This window comes from Lolium rigidum, chromosome 3 (assembly GCF_022539505.1).
Source record: "Lolium rigidum isolate FL_2022 chromosome 3, APGP_CSIRO_Lrig_0.1, whole genome shotgun sequence".
Classification (NCBI taxonomy): domain Eukaryota; kingdom Viridiplantae; phylum Streptophyta; class Magnoliopsida; order Poales; family Poaceae; genus Lolium; species Lolium rigidum.
In genome coordinates this window covers 209,656,125-209,672,776 of record NC_061510.1, presented here as the reverse complement: position 1 = coordinate 209,672,776, position 16,652 = coordinate 209,656,125, and the positions used below count along the sequence as shown (strand labels likewise).

Genomic DNA, 16,652 nt, shown 5'->3' with positions numbered 1-16,652 from the left:
AACTCGACGATCCTCTTGATGGGGTAAGTTAGTCCATTGAAGAAGCGAGCAATGGTTTGTTCCTCGGACTCTTGGATGTTGGCTCGCATCATAGTGAGCTCCATCTCCTTGTAGAACTCCTCAACGGTCTTGGTGCCTTGCTTCAACTTTTGGAGCTTGTTGAAGAGGTCGGTCATGTAGTGCGTTGGGACAAAGCGAGCATGCATCTCTTTCTTCATTTCTTCCCAAGTGTCAATTGGAGGTTCACCCTTCTCTTCTCGAAGAGTGAGGACTTGCTCCCACCAAGTGTTGGCGTAATCCTCAAACTCAAGAGACGCCATAGCCACCTTCTTGGCACCGGAGTAGTTGTGGATGCGGAATATCTTGTCAACCTTGAGTGCCCATGAGAGGTACGCCTCGGCATCTTCTTCTCCCTTGAACTTTGGCATGGTGAACTTGAGTCTTCCAAACATGTTTTCTTCATCCTCCAAGGTTCTTCTACGAGGAGGGGCGCCTTCATCTCTTGCGGCTAGAGGAGGAATAGGAGGTCTTCTACGGCCAACCATAGCATTGGGTTGGCGTTGAAGATGAACGCTTGCTTCACTTGGTTCACGGTGAGGATGTGGTTGATGATCTTGTCGCGGTTGTGGACGATGCTCAAGGTTGGGTCTCTCATCTTGATCATGGTGTGGCTCTCCTCGTCCACGTTGGTCATGGCGAGGGTGGCGGCGGAGATCTCGCCGAGGTTGATCTTGAGGACCTTGGTCTTGGGGATGGCCATCACGCCCATGGTGGGCATGGCGATCCGCTTGGTGACGATCTTGTTGAAGGACTTGGTCTTGTGGAGGACGCTCATGTGGGCGAGCATGGCGATGGATTTCTCCGCGCCTAGAGTTGGAGCGAGAGTCTTCATGACGAGCTTGTGGGCGATGAGGTCGATGATGGTCTTCATGCCTTGAGGACGAGCTTGAGGACGAAAGGCCACCATGAGAATAGTAATCTTGTGGCGAGCTTGATGAAGAGGAAGTAGAGCGGTGTCGACGATGACGACCCAAGTTGGTGATGGCGCGCTCGAGGCTATCCATGCGCCGCTCCATGTTTGCATCATTAGCCGCCATTTGGCCATTCAAGTTGTCCGTAGCTTCACGAAGAAGAGCCAAGTCTTGGTTCACGGCGGAGAAGTTGTGAGCCACCTCATCGTATTGCTCATCGATGCGCGTCTCGAAGAGGGCTAGTTGCTCCTTGAACTCTTGTCGATGCGTCCATAGGTTGTGTTGAGTCACCAACCTCTCGGTGTTGCGAAGGACTTCATCATCCCTTGAGGTATCTCCGTTCCTATCCATGATGGAAAGACAAGAACTATGTTGTGTATGTTAGTGGAAGGAGACTACCTCGCACTCTTACCAAGGTAAGATAGTATTGAGGCAATCAACCAAGCCGAAAGCAAGATCAAGTGTATCGGGGACACACGCAAAACCACACGCAAAAGCTAGCAAATATGGTGTTAGGCGAGTGTTGTGGAAAGCCAAAAGACAAATCCAAGATCGAGTATGTTGTTAAAAGTGGGTGAGGTCCAAAAATTAAGTGTCCAAATGGTGATCACGAAAACACGAAAGAGGTGGAACGCACGCACGAGATAAACGGGGTTAGTGCAACCAAGGAATGGGCGGAAAAGCACAAAAACCAACCAACAAGGTGGTGCCCGGTGTCACACTAACACAAGGAGAGCCAAAGCTTTGGTTGCAACGAGGAGACACCAAGATTTACACGCGGCCTCTCTTCTCGTATCTCTCTTTTGCTTAAAAGCTTTTTCTCTTTTGTATATGGTGGCACTTGCACTCGTTTGTATCTTTGGTGGCACTTGGACACTTTTGTATGTATGGGTGTATGGATGTATGGATGTATGGTGCTACTCGCACTCTTTTTGTGTTTTTGGGGCTTTTTCACACACTATGTTAGCGTTAGCCTCGCTTTTGCTATCTTGCCACACGAGTGTTTGCTTGGATGCTTTACTCAACACGACACACACACCTCACAATGCGGGGCCACGTGCAATGTCTCGCAACACTAAACAAGCAATGCTCGGGAGGGTTGGATCGCAAAAGGAACGAGGAGTTGCAAGTTATACCTAGATGTGTCGTAGGCGGTGATGATCACGCAACTTGCAATATGGTGGAAGGATCAAGAGTACGTTTGCAAGTCGGGGTGCCGAGAGTGTCGTCGCTTGCGTCGTAGCTGCGGGTTAGATTTACACACAAGGCACTCAAACCAGAACAAGCAAACACAAAGGTGAAGACGTGGTCGAAATGTGGCTGGGCGAGCTTGGCTGGTCCCTGGCGGCAGTGCCGGCCTGAATCGGGCGGCAGTGCCGGCCTGGGCGGCAGTGCCGGCCTGGATGCGGCGGCAGTGCCGGCCTGGGCGGCAGTGCCGGCCTGATGGGGGCGGCAGTGCCGGTCCCTGACGAACAGCTCGAGCTGTTCTTCGCGAAAAGCGGCCCAAATTCGACCAAAACGTCAGAAATCGATGGAATTGAGGTCTAGAAAGTGGGGAAAACGTAGATCAACCAGAGGGGCACGAAATCCATGGATCAAAACCACTCAAAACGCAACCAAATCACAGATCGGTCAAGAGGCAATTTGGGGCTATTTTTTGGAAAATTTTCTAGAAACGAAATCGGGTGGGTGGAGGGTCAGATCTACGGTAACCAAGAGCTGCTGATACCATATGATGAGGTCTAAGACCCCGTGTGTGGCCCGATCTCGCAGCTTGACCCCGAAATCCAAGGGAAGAGGTGGGAGAGCGCGAAGAACACGAAGAACACGACGAACACGAGGAACTCCGAGACTCACGCACGCACACCAACCCGATACACCCGATGCTTACCTCCGTGGCTCGATGGACCACGCCAATAGAATCTCCGAGGAAGAGGCACGTGGCAGAATTCCCGAGAGAGATTGGGGTTGGAGAGGAAGAGCTTGGTGAGGGAGAGAGAGTAACTTGTACTAGAATCTCACTCAACAAGATCAAAGTCAACAACCAAGGTGCCTTGATTACAGAGGGATGATACCCAAGGGAGACTAAGCTCAAAGGTAGGTTTGAGTTCAAAACAAGTCTAACCCTAATGCGGGGAAGGGGTGAGGTACTTATAGGTCCAGATTCGTACAGGGGTAAAATAAGTACTACATAAATTATCCTAGTCCATAGATGCGAAATCAACGGTTGAGATGAAGTCAACAGGGGCTTGGCCGGCAGTGCCGGTGATGATTGGCCGGCAGTGCCGGTGGGGCCGGCAGTGCCGCTGGTTCGAGGCCGGCAGTGCCGCTGGTCGCGTCTTCAGCTGGAGGGGCCGGCAGTGCCGGTGTCTGGAGGCCGGCAGTGCCGGGGTGAGCAGGCCGGCAGTGCCGGTGGCTTGAGGCCGGCAGTGCCGGTGGCTTGAGGCCGGCAGTGCCGGGGTGAGCAGGCCGGCAGTGCCGGTGCCTGGAGGCCGGCAGTGCCGGCCCTGAGGGGCGTCCTTCGGCGGCCACTCTTCTCCTCCTCCTTCCTTGTCCATCTTCGGGTCTGCTGCGACGTCCTTCTCTCGAGGTTCATACCTGATAACACAAAGCATATCGGCCTGAGGTAGCAGTCCGTCCAATGGGGTATCAAGATCAAGGGTAGTGAGGAGTGAGTTCACCTTATCATGTAGCGCTTTGACTCGGGCTCGCGTCATTGGTCCACTTGGGGGACTTGTTGGTCTTGGTGTAGCGTCGTCGGTGAGCGGGGCTACATCACTCTCCAGGAATCGTACTATCCGATTAGTCTCGATGTGATTGGTTCCCGGATGATAGCCCCAGTTGGTCTTCGTGGGCGTCGCCGGATCGTAAGCCGGCAAGTTGATGAAATCAGAGGAATATGTATTCCTCACATAAAAGAAAGTCTCCTGCCAGGCCCGGCAGGAGTCCAGGCCGGAGAACTTGAAAAAGGGGCTCCCTTGTCGGGAACCCACGATACAGGACCCGCACCGCACCACAGGTTTGGGCTTGGGGATGTTTTTGCCTTGGACCGAGTTGATCCGAAGGCAAAAGAAGCGAGCAAAAGCTTCTTTTGTGGGACGGAGGCCAACGTAGGCCTCCATGAAAGAAACATAGCAAGAGAGGTAGAAGATGGCATTGCCAGGAAAATGGTGGGGTTGGAGTTTGTAAAAGTCAAGGAATTGACGAAAGAAATCGGAAGCAAGAAGGCCGAAGTCGCGCTCAAAATGAGAAACAAAAACGACGAACTCTCCGGGTTCGGGTTCGGGTTCCACCTCATCACGTGGAATCCGGCAAGATACCTGCGCCGGTATCTTCCGAGAACGGTACAGCCAGTCATTATCTTTCTGAGTCACGTCAGAGCCCTTCCAAGCTCCCCGAGTGATGTTGCTCAGGTCCACGCCGGTATCTTGGCGGGAACTTCTGGCTTCTTGGCCTTGCTTGGAGCTAGAATCCGGAACGGATGAGGAAGCTCCCATCCGGTCTGGCTCAGCTTCAAGCCTACCGGAAGACTGACTGTGGCGGCTGCTGCCGGAAGACTCAGTAAGATAGAGCTCGGTTGACATCTGATTAAAGATGCCGGATGCTACTCGCAAACAACTTTCCCAAGTCCTAGCCTCGTACGAAGATCTACGAAAAGGGGAAAAGGCAAGAAAAAACGGAGATAAATATCCTAGCGCCACAAGAACAGAAATGCCAAGACAAGTAAGAAGATATTGGGATCTAGAGACTAACCAGAGGCGGCGGAGACATTGGTGAAGAGGATTGCCGGGGGAGCGACGGGCTCGAGGTCGTCGGAGAAGGCCGGCGGCGTAGGCATGCAGCGGGAGCCTGCGGGAACCCGAGGCAACGGCAGGCAAAGAACTTCGAGGATCCTCGCTACGGCGGAGGGTCCCCTGTGCAGCGCGAGCAGCGGCTGGACTTCGCCGGAGTAGTGCTTCGGCGGAAAACGGCGACGGCGGAAGCACAGGAGGCAAGAAGCTAAGAGCGCAAGGAGAAAGGGGGCGAATGCGAGAAGAAGAAGGAGGAACCGCTCCCCCCTTAAATAGGGAGAACACGTACTGTGCCGAAAACCGCTAGGCCGCGGCGGTTCGGTTCTTGGGCCGACACGTTGCGCGCGGATACACGCGCGGAAAATGGAAAACACAGGGAGGGCCACACGGATCCGGAACGGCCGCACGGATCCGGTGCGGCGCCATAAATGCTGGCACAGAAGACGAACCGAAGTGACCACTGACACTGTCGCGCGCCAGGCACAGTGCGCATGTCACTGACAGGCGCGGTACTCGAGATATTCTCGACTTCGTCGAGGAGAGGATTAATGACAAGAGATGCCGGAGAAAACCGGTATATATACACAACTTTGGCAAGGACGCCGAAGAGTTCGATCCAGATTCCGGAAGGGTTAAATCGGTACCTTGAGAAAGGAAAACCTGGCATGGTCCGTTGGATAGGATCCACCGGACTATACCAGCTTCGGGGACTAATGTTGGGGGTATGACCCCCGGTATGCCAAAGGCATGCCAAAACCGGATGGTTTAGGCCATCAAAGTACCGGTTTAAGGTTTGTTCCGGATAGCAGAAGTTTGTTCAGAGAATCATACCGGTATACCAAGGAGGGGATACCGGAACTTGCTGAGAGCGTACCGGAATAACCGGAACAGGCTACTGTGTAGCACGTCGGCAGAGACCAGTCAAAGATGCTCTCCAGAGCTAGAAGACAAAGATGAGCGAAGAACTTCAGCTTTAATCGAAGCCATGACGCCAAAGGCAGAGGATGACGTAAAAGGTGCCGGAGGATGTCACGGCTTCTGATTAAAGGCAAACCGGCATCACCGGTAGCCAAAGTAGCTTTGTAAAGTAGTTTGTCTAGTCAAAGATCCTATTAGGGTTTCTGGGGTTCCTTCCCTTGTAAGCCACCCTCTCCCCTATATAAGGAGAGGGGGCACAGCCCTTCGCGGGCAGGTGAGGTTATGTTACGCTGCATTAGACATCTTGTAGAGAGAAACTTGTAAGCACTTGTTATGAAGAAATAGAGAGATCTAGTGCTGTTCTTGTTCTTGTGTTCATCATCTTCTTCCTTCGGCCAAGGCCAAGTTCTTGAGGAATCCATCCGGAAACCTCTCCATCCATAACACAAACCCTCCCCCGAATCCTCTAGCGTCCATTCGGCCCCAACTTAAGCCATCCCATGGCATCTGTCTGTTCACCATGACGACATGCTTCGAAACGACAAGTCTTGGCAACGGTGCTACTAAGGATGAACACTTTATTATCTTGATATTTTAGTGAGAGGGATCATCTTATAATGCTACCATCGCGATCTAAGCAAAATAAGATGCATAAAAGGATTAACATCACATGCAGTTCATATGTGATATGATATGGCCCTTTTGTCTTTGCGCCTTTGATCTTCATCTCCAAAGCACGGACATGATCTCCATCATCAACGGGCATGATCTCCATCATCATCGGCGTAGCGTCAAGGTCAATGGTGCCGTCTTCATGATTGTTCTCCATGTAGCAACTATTACAACTTCTTTGAAATACTACTCAACATGAAATTTAAAGACGCCAAGTACGCCGCTCGCAGCCGTGGGCAGTCTTCGGGGTCGTCGCTGCTGGCGATGAGCCGCTGCCGCCGCTCGTACTCCGGCAGCCGTGCCGCCTTCGCCGCTTCCTCGTCGTCCTGCTCCTCCTTCACCTCCGGCTTCGGGATGAGGAGGGCGCCGCCGCGCCTCTCTTGCTGAAGCCGGCTTCCGCTGCCGCCGCGCCTCGGATTGACGGGCGTTGCCGGCTCCTCCTTCACCACGCGATTGGGGACGGTGTAGGACGCGGAGCGGTACGGCGAGGACGGCGTTGATTGGACCGGTCGTGATGAGGAAGAGTTGGAGGAGGACGAGTACGTCCTCCTCGGCTGCCATTACGCTGCGGGAGACGGTGGTGGTGAGGACGGCGCCTCCAACCTTGGAGCGCTGTTGTGGATGCCGTCGATGACGTTCTGCGGGGTGCGCCCCGGAACGCCCCAGAACAGGGCGCACCCTTCCCTAGTCCAGCTGTTCGGCCCAACGACGAGGCCGGTGGTGCTGCGCATCTCCATGTCGTACTTCGCCTGGAAGTAGGTGCCCCACCAGGCGTCGTTGTTTTTGGCCGCCCAGGTCGGATCGGCCCGCTCCTCGGTGTCGAGTTTAGCCCGTCGGGCCCTGATGGCGTCCTTCCAGTGCTCCATGCCCGGCGTCGGCGGCGGCGGGACGCCTATGCCGTTCACGGCCATCTTCCAGTCGCCACTGCTTGGCAGGCGCATGTCCGGCGGGACGGGATATCCCGCGTCGTACATCACCCACGCCTCCTTCACGGTGAGGCTGCCGCGGCGTTCGCCACGGCGATCTTGCGGGAGGACGATGACATTGCTTGGAACGGCGAGGAGAAGATCTGGGGGCGGCGAGGAGAAGATTTGGGAGCGGCGAGAGATTGAGATGAACCGTAGGGCCTCTTAATGTACAGCGGCGGCAAGCGAAGAGGCAGCGGGTGGTTGCACGCAATAACACCGGCGCGGACGGCCACGCGGCCATGCACGACGAGACGTCGCTTGACCAAAGGTAGGCGACGGGGTTTTAGGCTTCCGAGCCGCTGACGCGTCAGTCCGGCCACGCCTCGTCTCGCTTTTCGTTGTGTCCGGCGTGCCCGGAGCGTCCCCTGTGGGGCGGGGACAGCCTCGGGGCGCCGGACACCGTATTGGACCGCACCGGACAAAAAACGGGTTTGGGGACGCGGCTGGAAACGTTTTTTTATCCGGTGAGTCCCAAATCGCTTTGGGGGACGCGACTGGAGGAGATGCTCTAAGGACTCCCAATAAGGCCAGACAAGATGGACAAATTCGTTAATGGACCAAAGAGGACTTCCCATACCTGCACATGAGCAAGAGGAAGCCTCTAGTGATCTTTCCTGCTGCTATCCAAGAGATGACATGGAGTTCAAAGCCATTGCAGAGCTGCAGTGCAAATAGTTGGCAAGACCCACACCATGGCTTGAAGATTCATTAAATGATTACAATAACTAAACTAGGCTGAAGTAGCCTTTTAATCTGCCAGTATGCTAAATTGCTAACCCAGCTGGAGCTCGGATAGACTACTCGATTATAACTAGGCTGAAGTAGCCTGTTAATCATTATATTTTCCTATGTTATCTATGATTTCCATCAGCTTCAGGTGTTGTAACTCCTACAGTGAGAGTGGGATCATGTTCTGATACTTAATGTGTACTATAGGTGTTGTACACATTGATTTGATTTGAATGCCTAGACCTCCACCAAATTAGATATCATCAATCTCAGCCTATAGAGATTCTCCTTTTGATAACATTACTCGTCGTATCTGGTAATTCAAAGGATATGATATTCATGATTTCGTTATCGAAAAAAGATGTTCATGATTTAAGGGACAGAATTTCCCGTAATTTGGCTGCTAAAATGTACTTATGTATTTAATTTTGTCACCTGGATGTAACACATTGTATCTGGGAAAAATGAAAGCTCTGGAAAGATATTTAGGAAATGTGAAAAAAAACAGGTGCCAACAAAAATGGTTTGCCCAGTGACAAAGTGAACTTCAATTTGGAGAATATATTTATCTCGCATTTCTTTTCCATACATAGATGGCAAAATGAAGAGATAAATTACAAAGAAAAGAACAAAATTGTCCAATGCATAGCTCAAATGGTATATTCCTCATACCTTTTGTCCTCTTCATCAGTTTGTTGGTGAAGTTCTCATCTAGCCTGGTCATTGGACGCAGCTTACATGCTTTGCTCAGTGCCCAGGATATTACATATCTCGTGTAAACACACGAGGAAAGTATGGCTAGCTTAAACTAAAATGATACATTTAGTATATTCCTCACAGCACGATGCTACCAGTAAGCACCCAGCTAATAAAATCTCTCTTTGTCCTTGGAAGACGACAATACCTTCACTTATCAAACATAGCAAGGCCCACCCAAAGCCCTTATTGTCCATCATATATGAAGTATGAAGCACTCTTGGACACAAGAAATCATAAATGCAACACCTAATCAGCCAGGCCACTATGTGCCTGAAGAAAATTCAAACTAGACAACCTATCCAACTACAAGTAAACAGAAACGAACAAATTCACAATTCTCGAATTCTAGTACAAGAGAAACCAGAATAACAGCACATTTGGCTTCATACCAAATGAGATATCAGAGCAACTAGAGAAACCTATCCAACTACAAGATATGAGAGCATAACCATGCTAAGTAACAAGTGCTGAGTAATAACACTAGCGCAGCGCCAGGTGATACCGCAGTATCTACCCTGAATGTTTTCTCCATGTTGGACACTAAGCAATATCCATTGGTCATTGAAGTTTGTGTAACAGGATCAGGCCATACCAGTACCAATAACCAAGTCAAACATATTGTGTCTTGTTTCATTACCCATCCGCGGGCTATGACGAATACCCTTGTTCTTCATTTCGGTAAACAATTTGTTGGCTTGCACCAAATCACCTTGTCTAAAGTAACCCTTGATCATGCACTCATAAACATTATTGTCATGTGGTACTCCCATATCAATCATCTCACTGAATTTGTCCATGGCATCATCCATCCTGCCCATTCTGCAAAATGCAGCTATCACAATTAAATATGTGACCTGATCAGGGTTCACATCATGCTTCAACATATCTTCGAAGACAAGCATTGCTGCGTCCATCTTGCCGCACTTAGCATATGCACCAATCAGTATGTTGTAAACACTGAGACTGGGTACAACTCCGTCTCGCACCATCTACTCAAGGAAATCATTTTTTTTTTGAATGATATATATTTCTATATATGAAAGGTAGAGTCGCCTCTACCTTTTTACAGCCAGAAGAGTTACAGGGGGGTGCGGGGTGGATTTACAAACTAGGGAAACCCTGGGGGGGATAGGGAAGAAAAGGAAAAGAAAAGAAAACAAAAAAACGAAGGAGGAAACTACACTGTTTCCAGCCTTTCTGCCCAAGCAATCAACTGTGATTGTAGCTTTGTCGATCGGTTGCTCCATAGACGTAGTTCACCAGCAATCTGACTAAGCAGAGCCTGCCTACCAATATATTTGCAGTTAAACACCCTGTCATTTCTCGCCTTCCATAAGCCTAGCAGACACGCAGCAACGCAAACGGTCCAGGTTTTTGATGAGTCCTTCTCAATCGTGACAGAGACAAACTGGCTGAGGTAGTTTGTAGTGTTAGCAGTGTTGGCTAGTCCCAGCTTTTCCCATACCCACGTCGCCTGCCTGCAATGTAGAGCAATATGATGAATCGACTCAAGGGCTGGACACTGATCACATCCAGCATCCTTTGTCCAGCACTTGTTGGTCATATTATCCTTCGTGTTCAGTCTTCCCCTAAATGCAAGCCATAGGAAGAATTTGTGGCGTAATGGTATGACAGCCTGCCAAACCCATTTGTATCTGTCCCAAATTAGGCCCCTGTTGCTGAACAGTGTATAGAAATCCTTAGTCGTGGGTGGTTTGCCTGTGGTTACCATAAGCCTAGCTTGTCCCTGTGCCTGGATAGTTGTTTGGAAGGAGCTGATCATATCCATAAGACCTTGTAATTGAACCTCGGCAGTGAAGGATAAAGGTCGATGAAGTGTGATGTTCCACTGATTGCCCAACAATTGGGAGGCAACTGTGCAATCCTTGTCAACAGCAAAGGAGTATAGAACGGGCCAGCAAAAATATAGTCTTCCCATGGCGGTCCAATTGTCTTTCCAAAAAGACGTTCTGTCGGCTGGATTTTGTTTGCAGAAAGTTGCGGCCTGTACTGTTGGAATTAGATTTCTGATCGATTTCCAAATGTGTGACTCGTGACGCGAGGGGGAGATAGGGATGGTGTCCTGGAGGTGCCAATTTGCCATCCAAGAAAAACATGGCCCAGTTCCATTAGATAGAAGCTTGGCCGTGAAAGTTGCCATAACAGCCTTGTTATGTATCCGTAGGTCCCTGATACCAAGTCCACCTTGCATTTTTGGCATTGTAACAATGTCCCAGGCTACAAGGCAGTGACCACCCAGAATCTTATCTTTGTTCTTCCAAAGGAAAGCACGCCTTAATCTGTCCACAGCGTCGATACTTCCTTGATCCCATTCAATGCAAGCCATGAAGAAATTAGGAATTGCAGATAGTACTGAATTTATCATTTGAATTCTGCCCCCAGATGACATGAGTCTGGGCATCCAACCTGGTAGACGCCTCTGAATTTTATTAATGACCGGTTGCAGAAGCTGTTTTGATATTCTGTTAGCTGACAGTGGTAGTCCCAGGTATGTGCAAGGCAGAGCAGCAGCGGTACAACCCAATATTGAGGCAGCTTGCGTTGCCTGAAGCTCTGACATGTGCATTGGGACGAACGTGCTTTTCTGAAAGTTTATCTGTAATCCTGTAAACTCAGAAAAAGCGTGGAGAATCTGTTTCGCTATAAGGGCTTGCTGAACTGAACCGTGGATAATAAGCAGCGTGTCGTCAGCATACTGAAGGGCAGGGAAAGGCGATCCCTGCTGAATTGGGTGCCTCAGTAACCCAGATTCATAAGCTCTTCTAAACATCTGCTGCATAATATCGGCGACAATAATGAAAATGTACGGAGATAGGGGGTCGCCTTGTCTGACACCTCTCTGAATTTTAAATTTGCGGCCACATTGCCCGTTGATTACCATTTGCGCTTGAGAAGTAGTGAGTAGCTGTTTTACCCAGGCAATCCATTTGGGTGGGAAGCCTCTAAGTGACATAGTATGCAAAATCGCCTCCCAATGTATAGAGTCGAAGGCCTTCTGAAAATCCAGCTTAAGAGCAATAATTGGTTTCTTCAGCTTGTTACCTGACTGAATCATTTCAATTGCAGCCGCAAAATTCTCCACGATTGAACGATCTTTGATAAACCCCGACTGCATGGAGTCAACTAGTGTCTTGATTTTCGGTTGCAACCTGTTTGCCATTACCTTAGCAATCAATTTTGGTATAGAGTGCTGCAGAGAAATTGGTCTGTAATCCTTGATCTGTTGGGGGTCTTCAGTTTTAGGTAGCAGCGCAATATAGGCCACATTTACACCCGATAAGTCCACACTTTGATCAAACCAAGCTCTAAATAGTGCCATAAGATCCTGCTTGAGATCCTGCAAATAAAATTTGTAGAATTCATTGGTGAAACCATCCGGGCCTGGGCTTCTGTTTGATGGTGCTTTTTGTATAGCCTTCTCAATTTCCTCCCAAGTGAACTGAGATGTAAGAGACTGTAGCTGTTCCGATTGATCTTCATATAGGGTGGTCAAAATAATATTTGGTGACCACGTTCTGTTTTCAGAGAAAATGTCTGCAAAGTAGTTAGTAGCAATCTGTAGCTTGTCATGATCTTTGAAGAATTCATCGCCATTGTGTGATAAGAATCTAATTTTATTTTTCCTGAACCTGTATGTAGCCATAGTGTGGAAAAATTTCGTGTTCTCATCTCCGAGTTTGCACCATTTCACTTTGGCTCTCCGTTTCCAGTGTTGAGCCTCTGCTACGCATAATTGTTTGCTTTGGACTTGGCATAGTGACCTAAGGACGAATTCCCTGGTTGTCAGTGCTCTCCATTCTTCAACAGCGTCCAGGAATTTAATAGCATGGTTTACATTTGAGAGAAAAGTCCTGAGTGATTTCTTCTGTCTGGTCCACTGTCTTGTTGCTGCCCTTATCGAACGCAACCTGTAATTGAGTTTTGATACTGGAGTCATTTCTCTCGTTCCTTTGGTAAGTATGCCCCTTGTAATATTAACCAGGTCACTGGCAGCAAACCAGTGGTCATCATATCTGAAGATATTTGATTTATTCCGAGGTGTATCGTTGTGTAGTAGAAGGGGTTTATGATCAGACGTAGGACGTCCCAAAGCCCTGCATGTAGAATGTATGAATTTTTGGTTCCACTGTACATTGACAAGTACTCTGTCTAATTTCACCAGAGTAGGATCTCTTCTCATGTTACTCCAAGTATATTTTGAGTTGCAGATTTCAATATCCATCAGCTCCATTTGGTTGATCCAATCATTGAAATTTTCCATGTCAGTCCATGCTATATTGCTGTTGTTTTTCTCATGTGCATATCTGTATATGTTGAAGTCTCCTGCCAGGACCCACGGGCCTGAAATATTGTGCTGCAGATTCTTCATGTCATCGAAGAAAATCAGTCTCTCTGAGGCGTCACAAGGTGCGTACACATTTGTGACAGTAAACGCCGTCTCATCGGACGTAGATCTGACATGGACAGTTAGGGAGTGCTTATTCTTGTGAATTTCATTGACATCTACATCCTTTTCTGCCCAAGCAACCAGAATTCCACCAGATGAACCCTCAGCCGGCTGATAAGCAAATCCTGTGTATTTCATTGGTAGAAATTGCCTGAGTTTGAATATGTTAATCTCAGACAATTTAGTTTCTTGGATACAAATAATGTCTGCTTCGGCTTCAGATAGCTTTTTATAAATCACACTGTTTTTGTCTTCGTCTCCCAGCCCTCTTGTATTCCAGATAATGATCTTCATTTGATAACCAGAAGGCCACCGAGGCAAAACGAACCATGCAATGCATAATGAGATGCAGTGTTGTGCACAGATGGGACATAAAGACGAAAATAAAAGCTATTGGTGTTACAGGGTGCGATACAGGTGATGGATAAAAGGGAAATGCAGTGTTGGTCTGAGGCGTCACCTAGTGTGAGCACACCCAACTTTGAAGGAAAGTAAAAGTACAGGCGGATAAAGAAAAGCACCCTAACTACATAACACCAAAGAGCGACTAGCAGCGCGCGATCAGCCATGAGAGATGGTCTTCCCGGAGCTAACTTCAGCTTCATGATCCTTCAACGCCACATCAACCATCTCCATGGTGATACCACAGCAGCCGGCCAAGTCCATCAGCGTCTGCTTGGTCATCTCCGGCGGGCTGGAGGTGATGGGCAGCGGCGCGACGTCTGTGATGTCAGGAATCCTTCTGGTCTTGCGACGGCGAGAAGTTGCCGAGCTGACAGATGTGTCTGAATCACCCGCCACCGCGGCCTTCCTCAGCGAGGCCCGCTCAGTCGAGTCCATTCGCATCCCATCTTGTAGCTTCTGTATTCTTGGGCTGCGGCGTCGGTAGGTGATCGTAGGCGCCTTCTTCGACTTTGCCGGCGATGGAGGAGCTGGCTCATTGAGGTCAGGCAGGCTCTCGGAGTCTGAGATCACCACAGTGGCGCCTGGGTGGCATTTTGGCGCCAAGGTTTGAACGCCGGTTCTGCGGGCTGGGCCGCGGTCCATTGGCGCCTTTCCTTTTCGGTCAGCAGCTGCAGCTTGGGCAACGGCAGTTATCGGAGGATCACTGCCCGGCCCACCAGCCGTCGGCCCAGTAGCATCAGTATTTTCCTTGTCCGGAACGGAGAAAAGGAATGGGCCTGCCTGGCCCAGCATGCTCAGGGAGCCAGCAGACATTGGATTTCCTTGCTTCCCAAATGCAGCCCCGCCGAGGCCTGCCACCGCCAGGCCATCATGCAGCACATCTTGGCTTCCAGGTGCAGCGATAACACTGTTGAAGTTGAGCACATCGTCGTTCTGAGCGAGGACTGGTGTGTAGTCCCCAGCTGCCAGGCTAGTGATGAAGGGGGAGGCTTCAGATGCACAGCAGATATAGGGAACTGGAGGTGCTCTGACTGGGTTGAAAGGCAGAGCGAGCATGGGGGCAAGATTGTGGTTAAGAAGCTGATTTGTAAGTGGGTTTGGGCAGGTGGGTGGGGATGGCAGGTGGAAACAGGTGGTGGGGAAGGTTTGTGTGAACGGCTGCCTAGGAGGCATAGAGGAAGGAGGCATGGCGAGCGGGGCCACCGGCGGACTCAAGGAAATCATTCATATCAACAAGGGATCCTTCTGTAGCATAACCATGAAGCATAATCCCGTATGAGACAACATTGGGTTTATGGCCCTTCTCAGCCATGGAATAAAATAATTCTGCAGCTTCTTTGATTCTTCTGGTCTTCCAAAGATAGTCCATGAATGAGTTGCAAGTAAAAACGTCCCACATGATACCTTGAGTTTTCATTTCTTCCAACAACCTAGCGACTTCTTCCGACTGGCCTGAAGTGGAATATCCATGGATCAGGCTATTATATGTCACCGTATCCGGCCGAACACCATTATCGACCATTTGCCGAAGGACCACCTTTGTCTTGTCAATTTCGCTTGCTTTGCACAGCCCATCAATAATGGAATTATACGTCACCACATCAGGCTCAATCCTCTGCTGTATCATTTCATGAAATAGATCACATGCTTTGCTTATTTCACCCACTTTCAAGAAGCCATCAATAAGCGTGTTGTATGAGACAACATTGGGTTTATGGCCCTTCTCAGCCATGGAATAATATAATTCTGCAGCTTCTTTGATTCTTCCGGTCTTGCAAAGATAGTCCATGAATGAGCTGCAAGTAAAAACGTCCCACATGATACCTTGAGTTTTCATTTCTTCCAACAACCTAGCAACATCTTCCAACTGGCCCAAAGTTGAATATCCATGGATCAGGCTACTATTACTCACGGTATTCGGCCGAACACCATTATCGACCATTTGCCGAAGGACCCCCTCTGCCTTGTCCATTGCTCTTGCTTTGCACTGCCCATCAATAATGGAATTATATGTCACCACATTAGGCACAACCCCCTGCTGTATCATTTCACGGAATAGATCCAAAGCTTTGCTTATTTCACCCTCCTTCAAGAAGCCACCAATTACCATGTTGTATGAAACCACGTTGGGAGAGTGGCCACGTCTGGTGATGACATTAGGAAGGTCGCCGGGCATCCTGTGGAGCAGCATGTCCAGAGCCTCCTCCGTTCGCTTCATGTCACAGAGGCACTTCAATAAATTGTTGAAAGTGATGACATCCTCCCTGATACCTGCCTTGAGGAGGTGGCCGAAGAAGGCAGGCCCTAGGTCCGGGCGGCGTGCACGGTGGCAGCAATCAATCAGTATGCTGTATGTGTGAACGGTGGGTGCCGTCACCGGGCGTTGGCCTGCTCGGGCCATTTGTTTGAAGAGGGCGATGGCCAGGGCAGGGCCATCGGGGCAGGCGATGGAGGGTGGGGCACGCGCGAGGGAGGCAAAAAAGCCGTTGAGCGCGCGTTCTGGTACCTTGACGGGTTGACGAAGCAATTTGCCGAACAGTTGGTGCGCAAGCTCCGGACTGAGCGTCTCCGAGCCCAGACGATCCTTGAATTCGTTGAGCAGCTGATAGCCGGGTGAGGGGACGGGGTCGTGGAAAGAAGGGGAGCGGGGTCGGAAGCGTGGCATTGCCGCCGCCGCCGCCGCCTAGGATAGGAGGTCGCGCTCCCTCCTCTAGCGGCGGTGAATGCGGGCGGCAGCCACAAACCACCGGCCCTCGCCCTGGTGGAGGACGACGACGGAAGACTCCGCAGAGCTCTCCGTCCTTCCTGCAGCGGCCGTGAATGCTGGAGCGCGCCGGCGACGAGGAACGGCTGGTGCTGGTGGGAGGAAGGCGGAAGTGGGTGGGGAAAATTTGGATTCGATTTGGAGGTCTGCGTAGCGTAATGGTGAGGAGTATCATGCATTTTGGCAGAGAGATTGGGAAGAGTTCGT

General features: G+C 50.1%; 1 protein-coding gene across 1 annotated transcript; it reads right to left on the bottom strand.

The window, feature by feature from the left end:
• Positions 1-9,104: 9,104 nt before the first annotated feature.
• Positions 9,105-16,346, bottom strand: LOC124696011 (protein Rf1, mitochondrial-like). The gene is made up of 2 exons (XM_047228804.1): positions 14,937-16,346; positions 9,105-9,740 (listed from the first exon to the last, which is right to left on the bottom strand). The coding sequence occupies exons 1-2, from the start codon at positions 16,344-16,346 to the stop codon at positions 9,390-9,392; spliced, it is 1,761 nt and encodes a 586-aa protein (XP_047084760.1). The 3' UTR covers positions 9,105-9,389.
• Between the last annotated feature and the right edge of the window lie 306 nt (positions 16,347-16,652).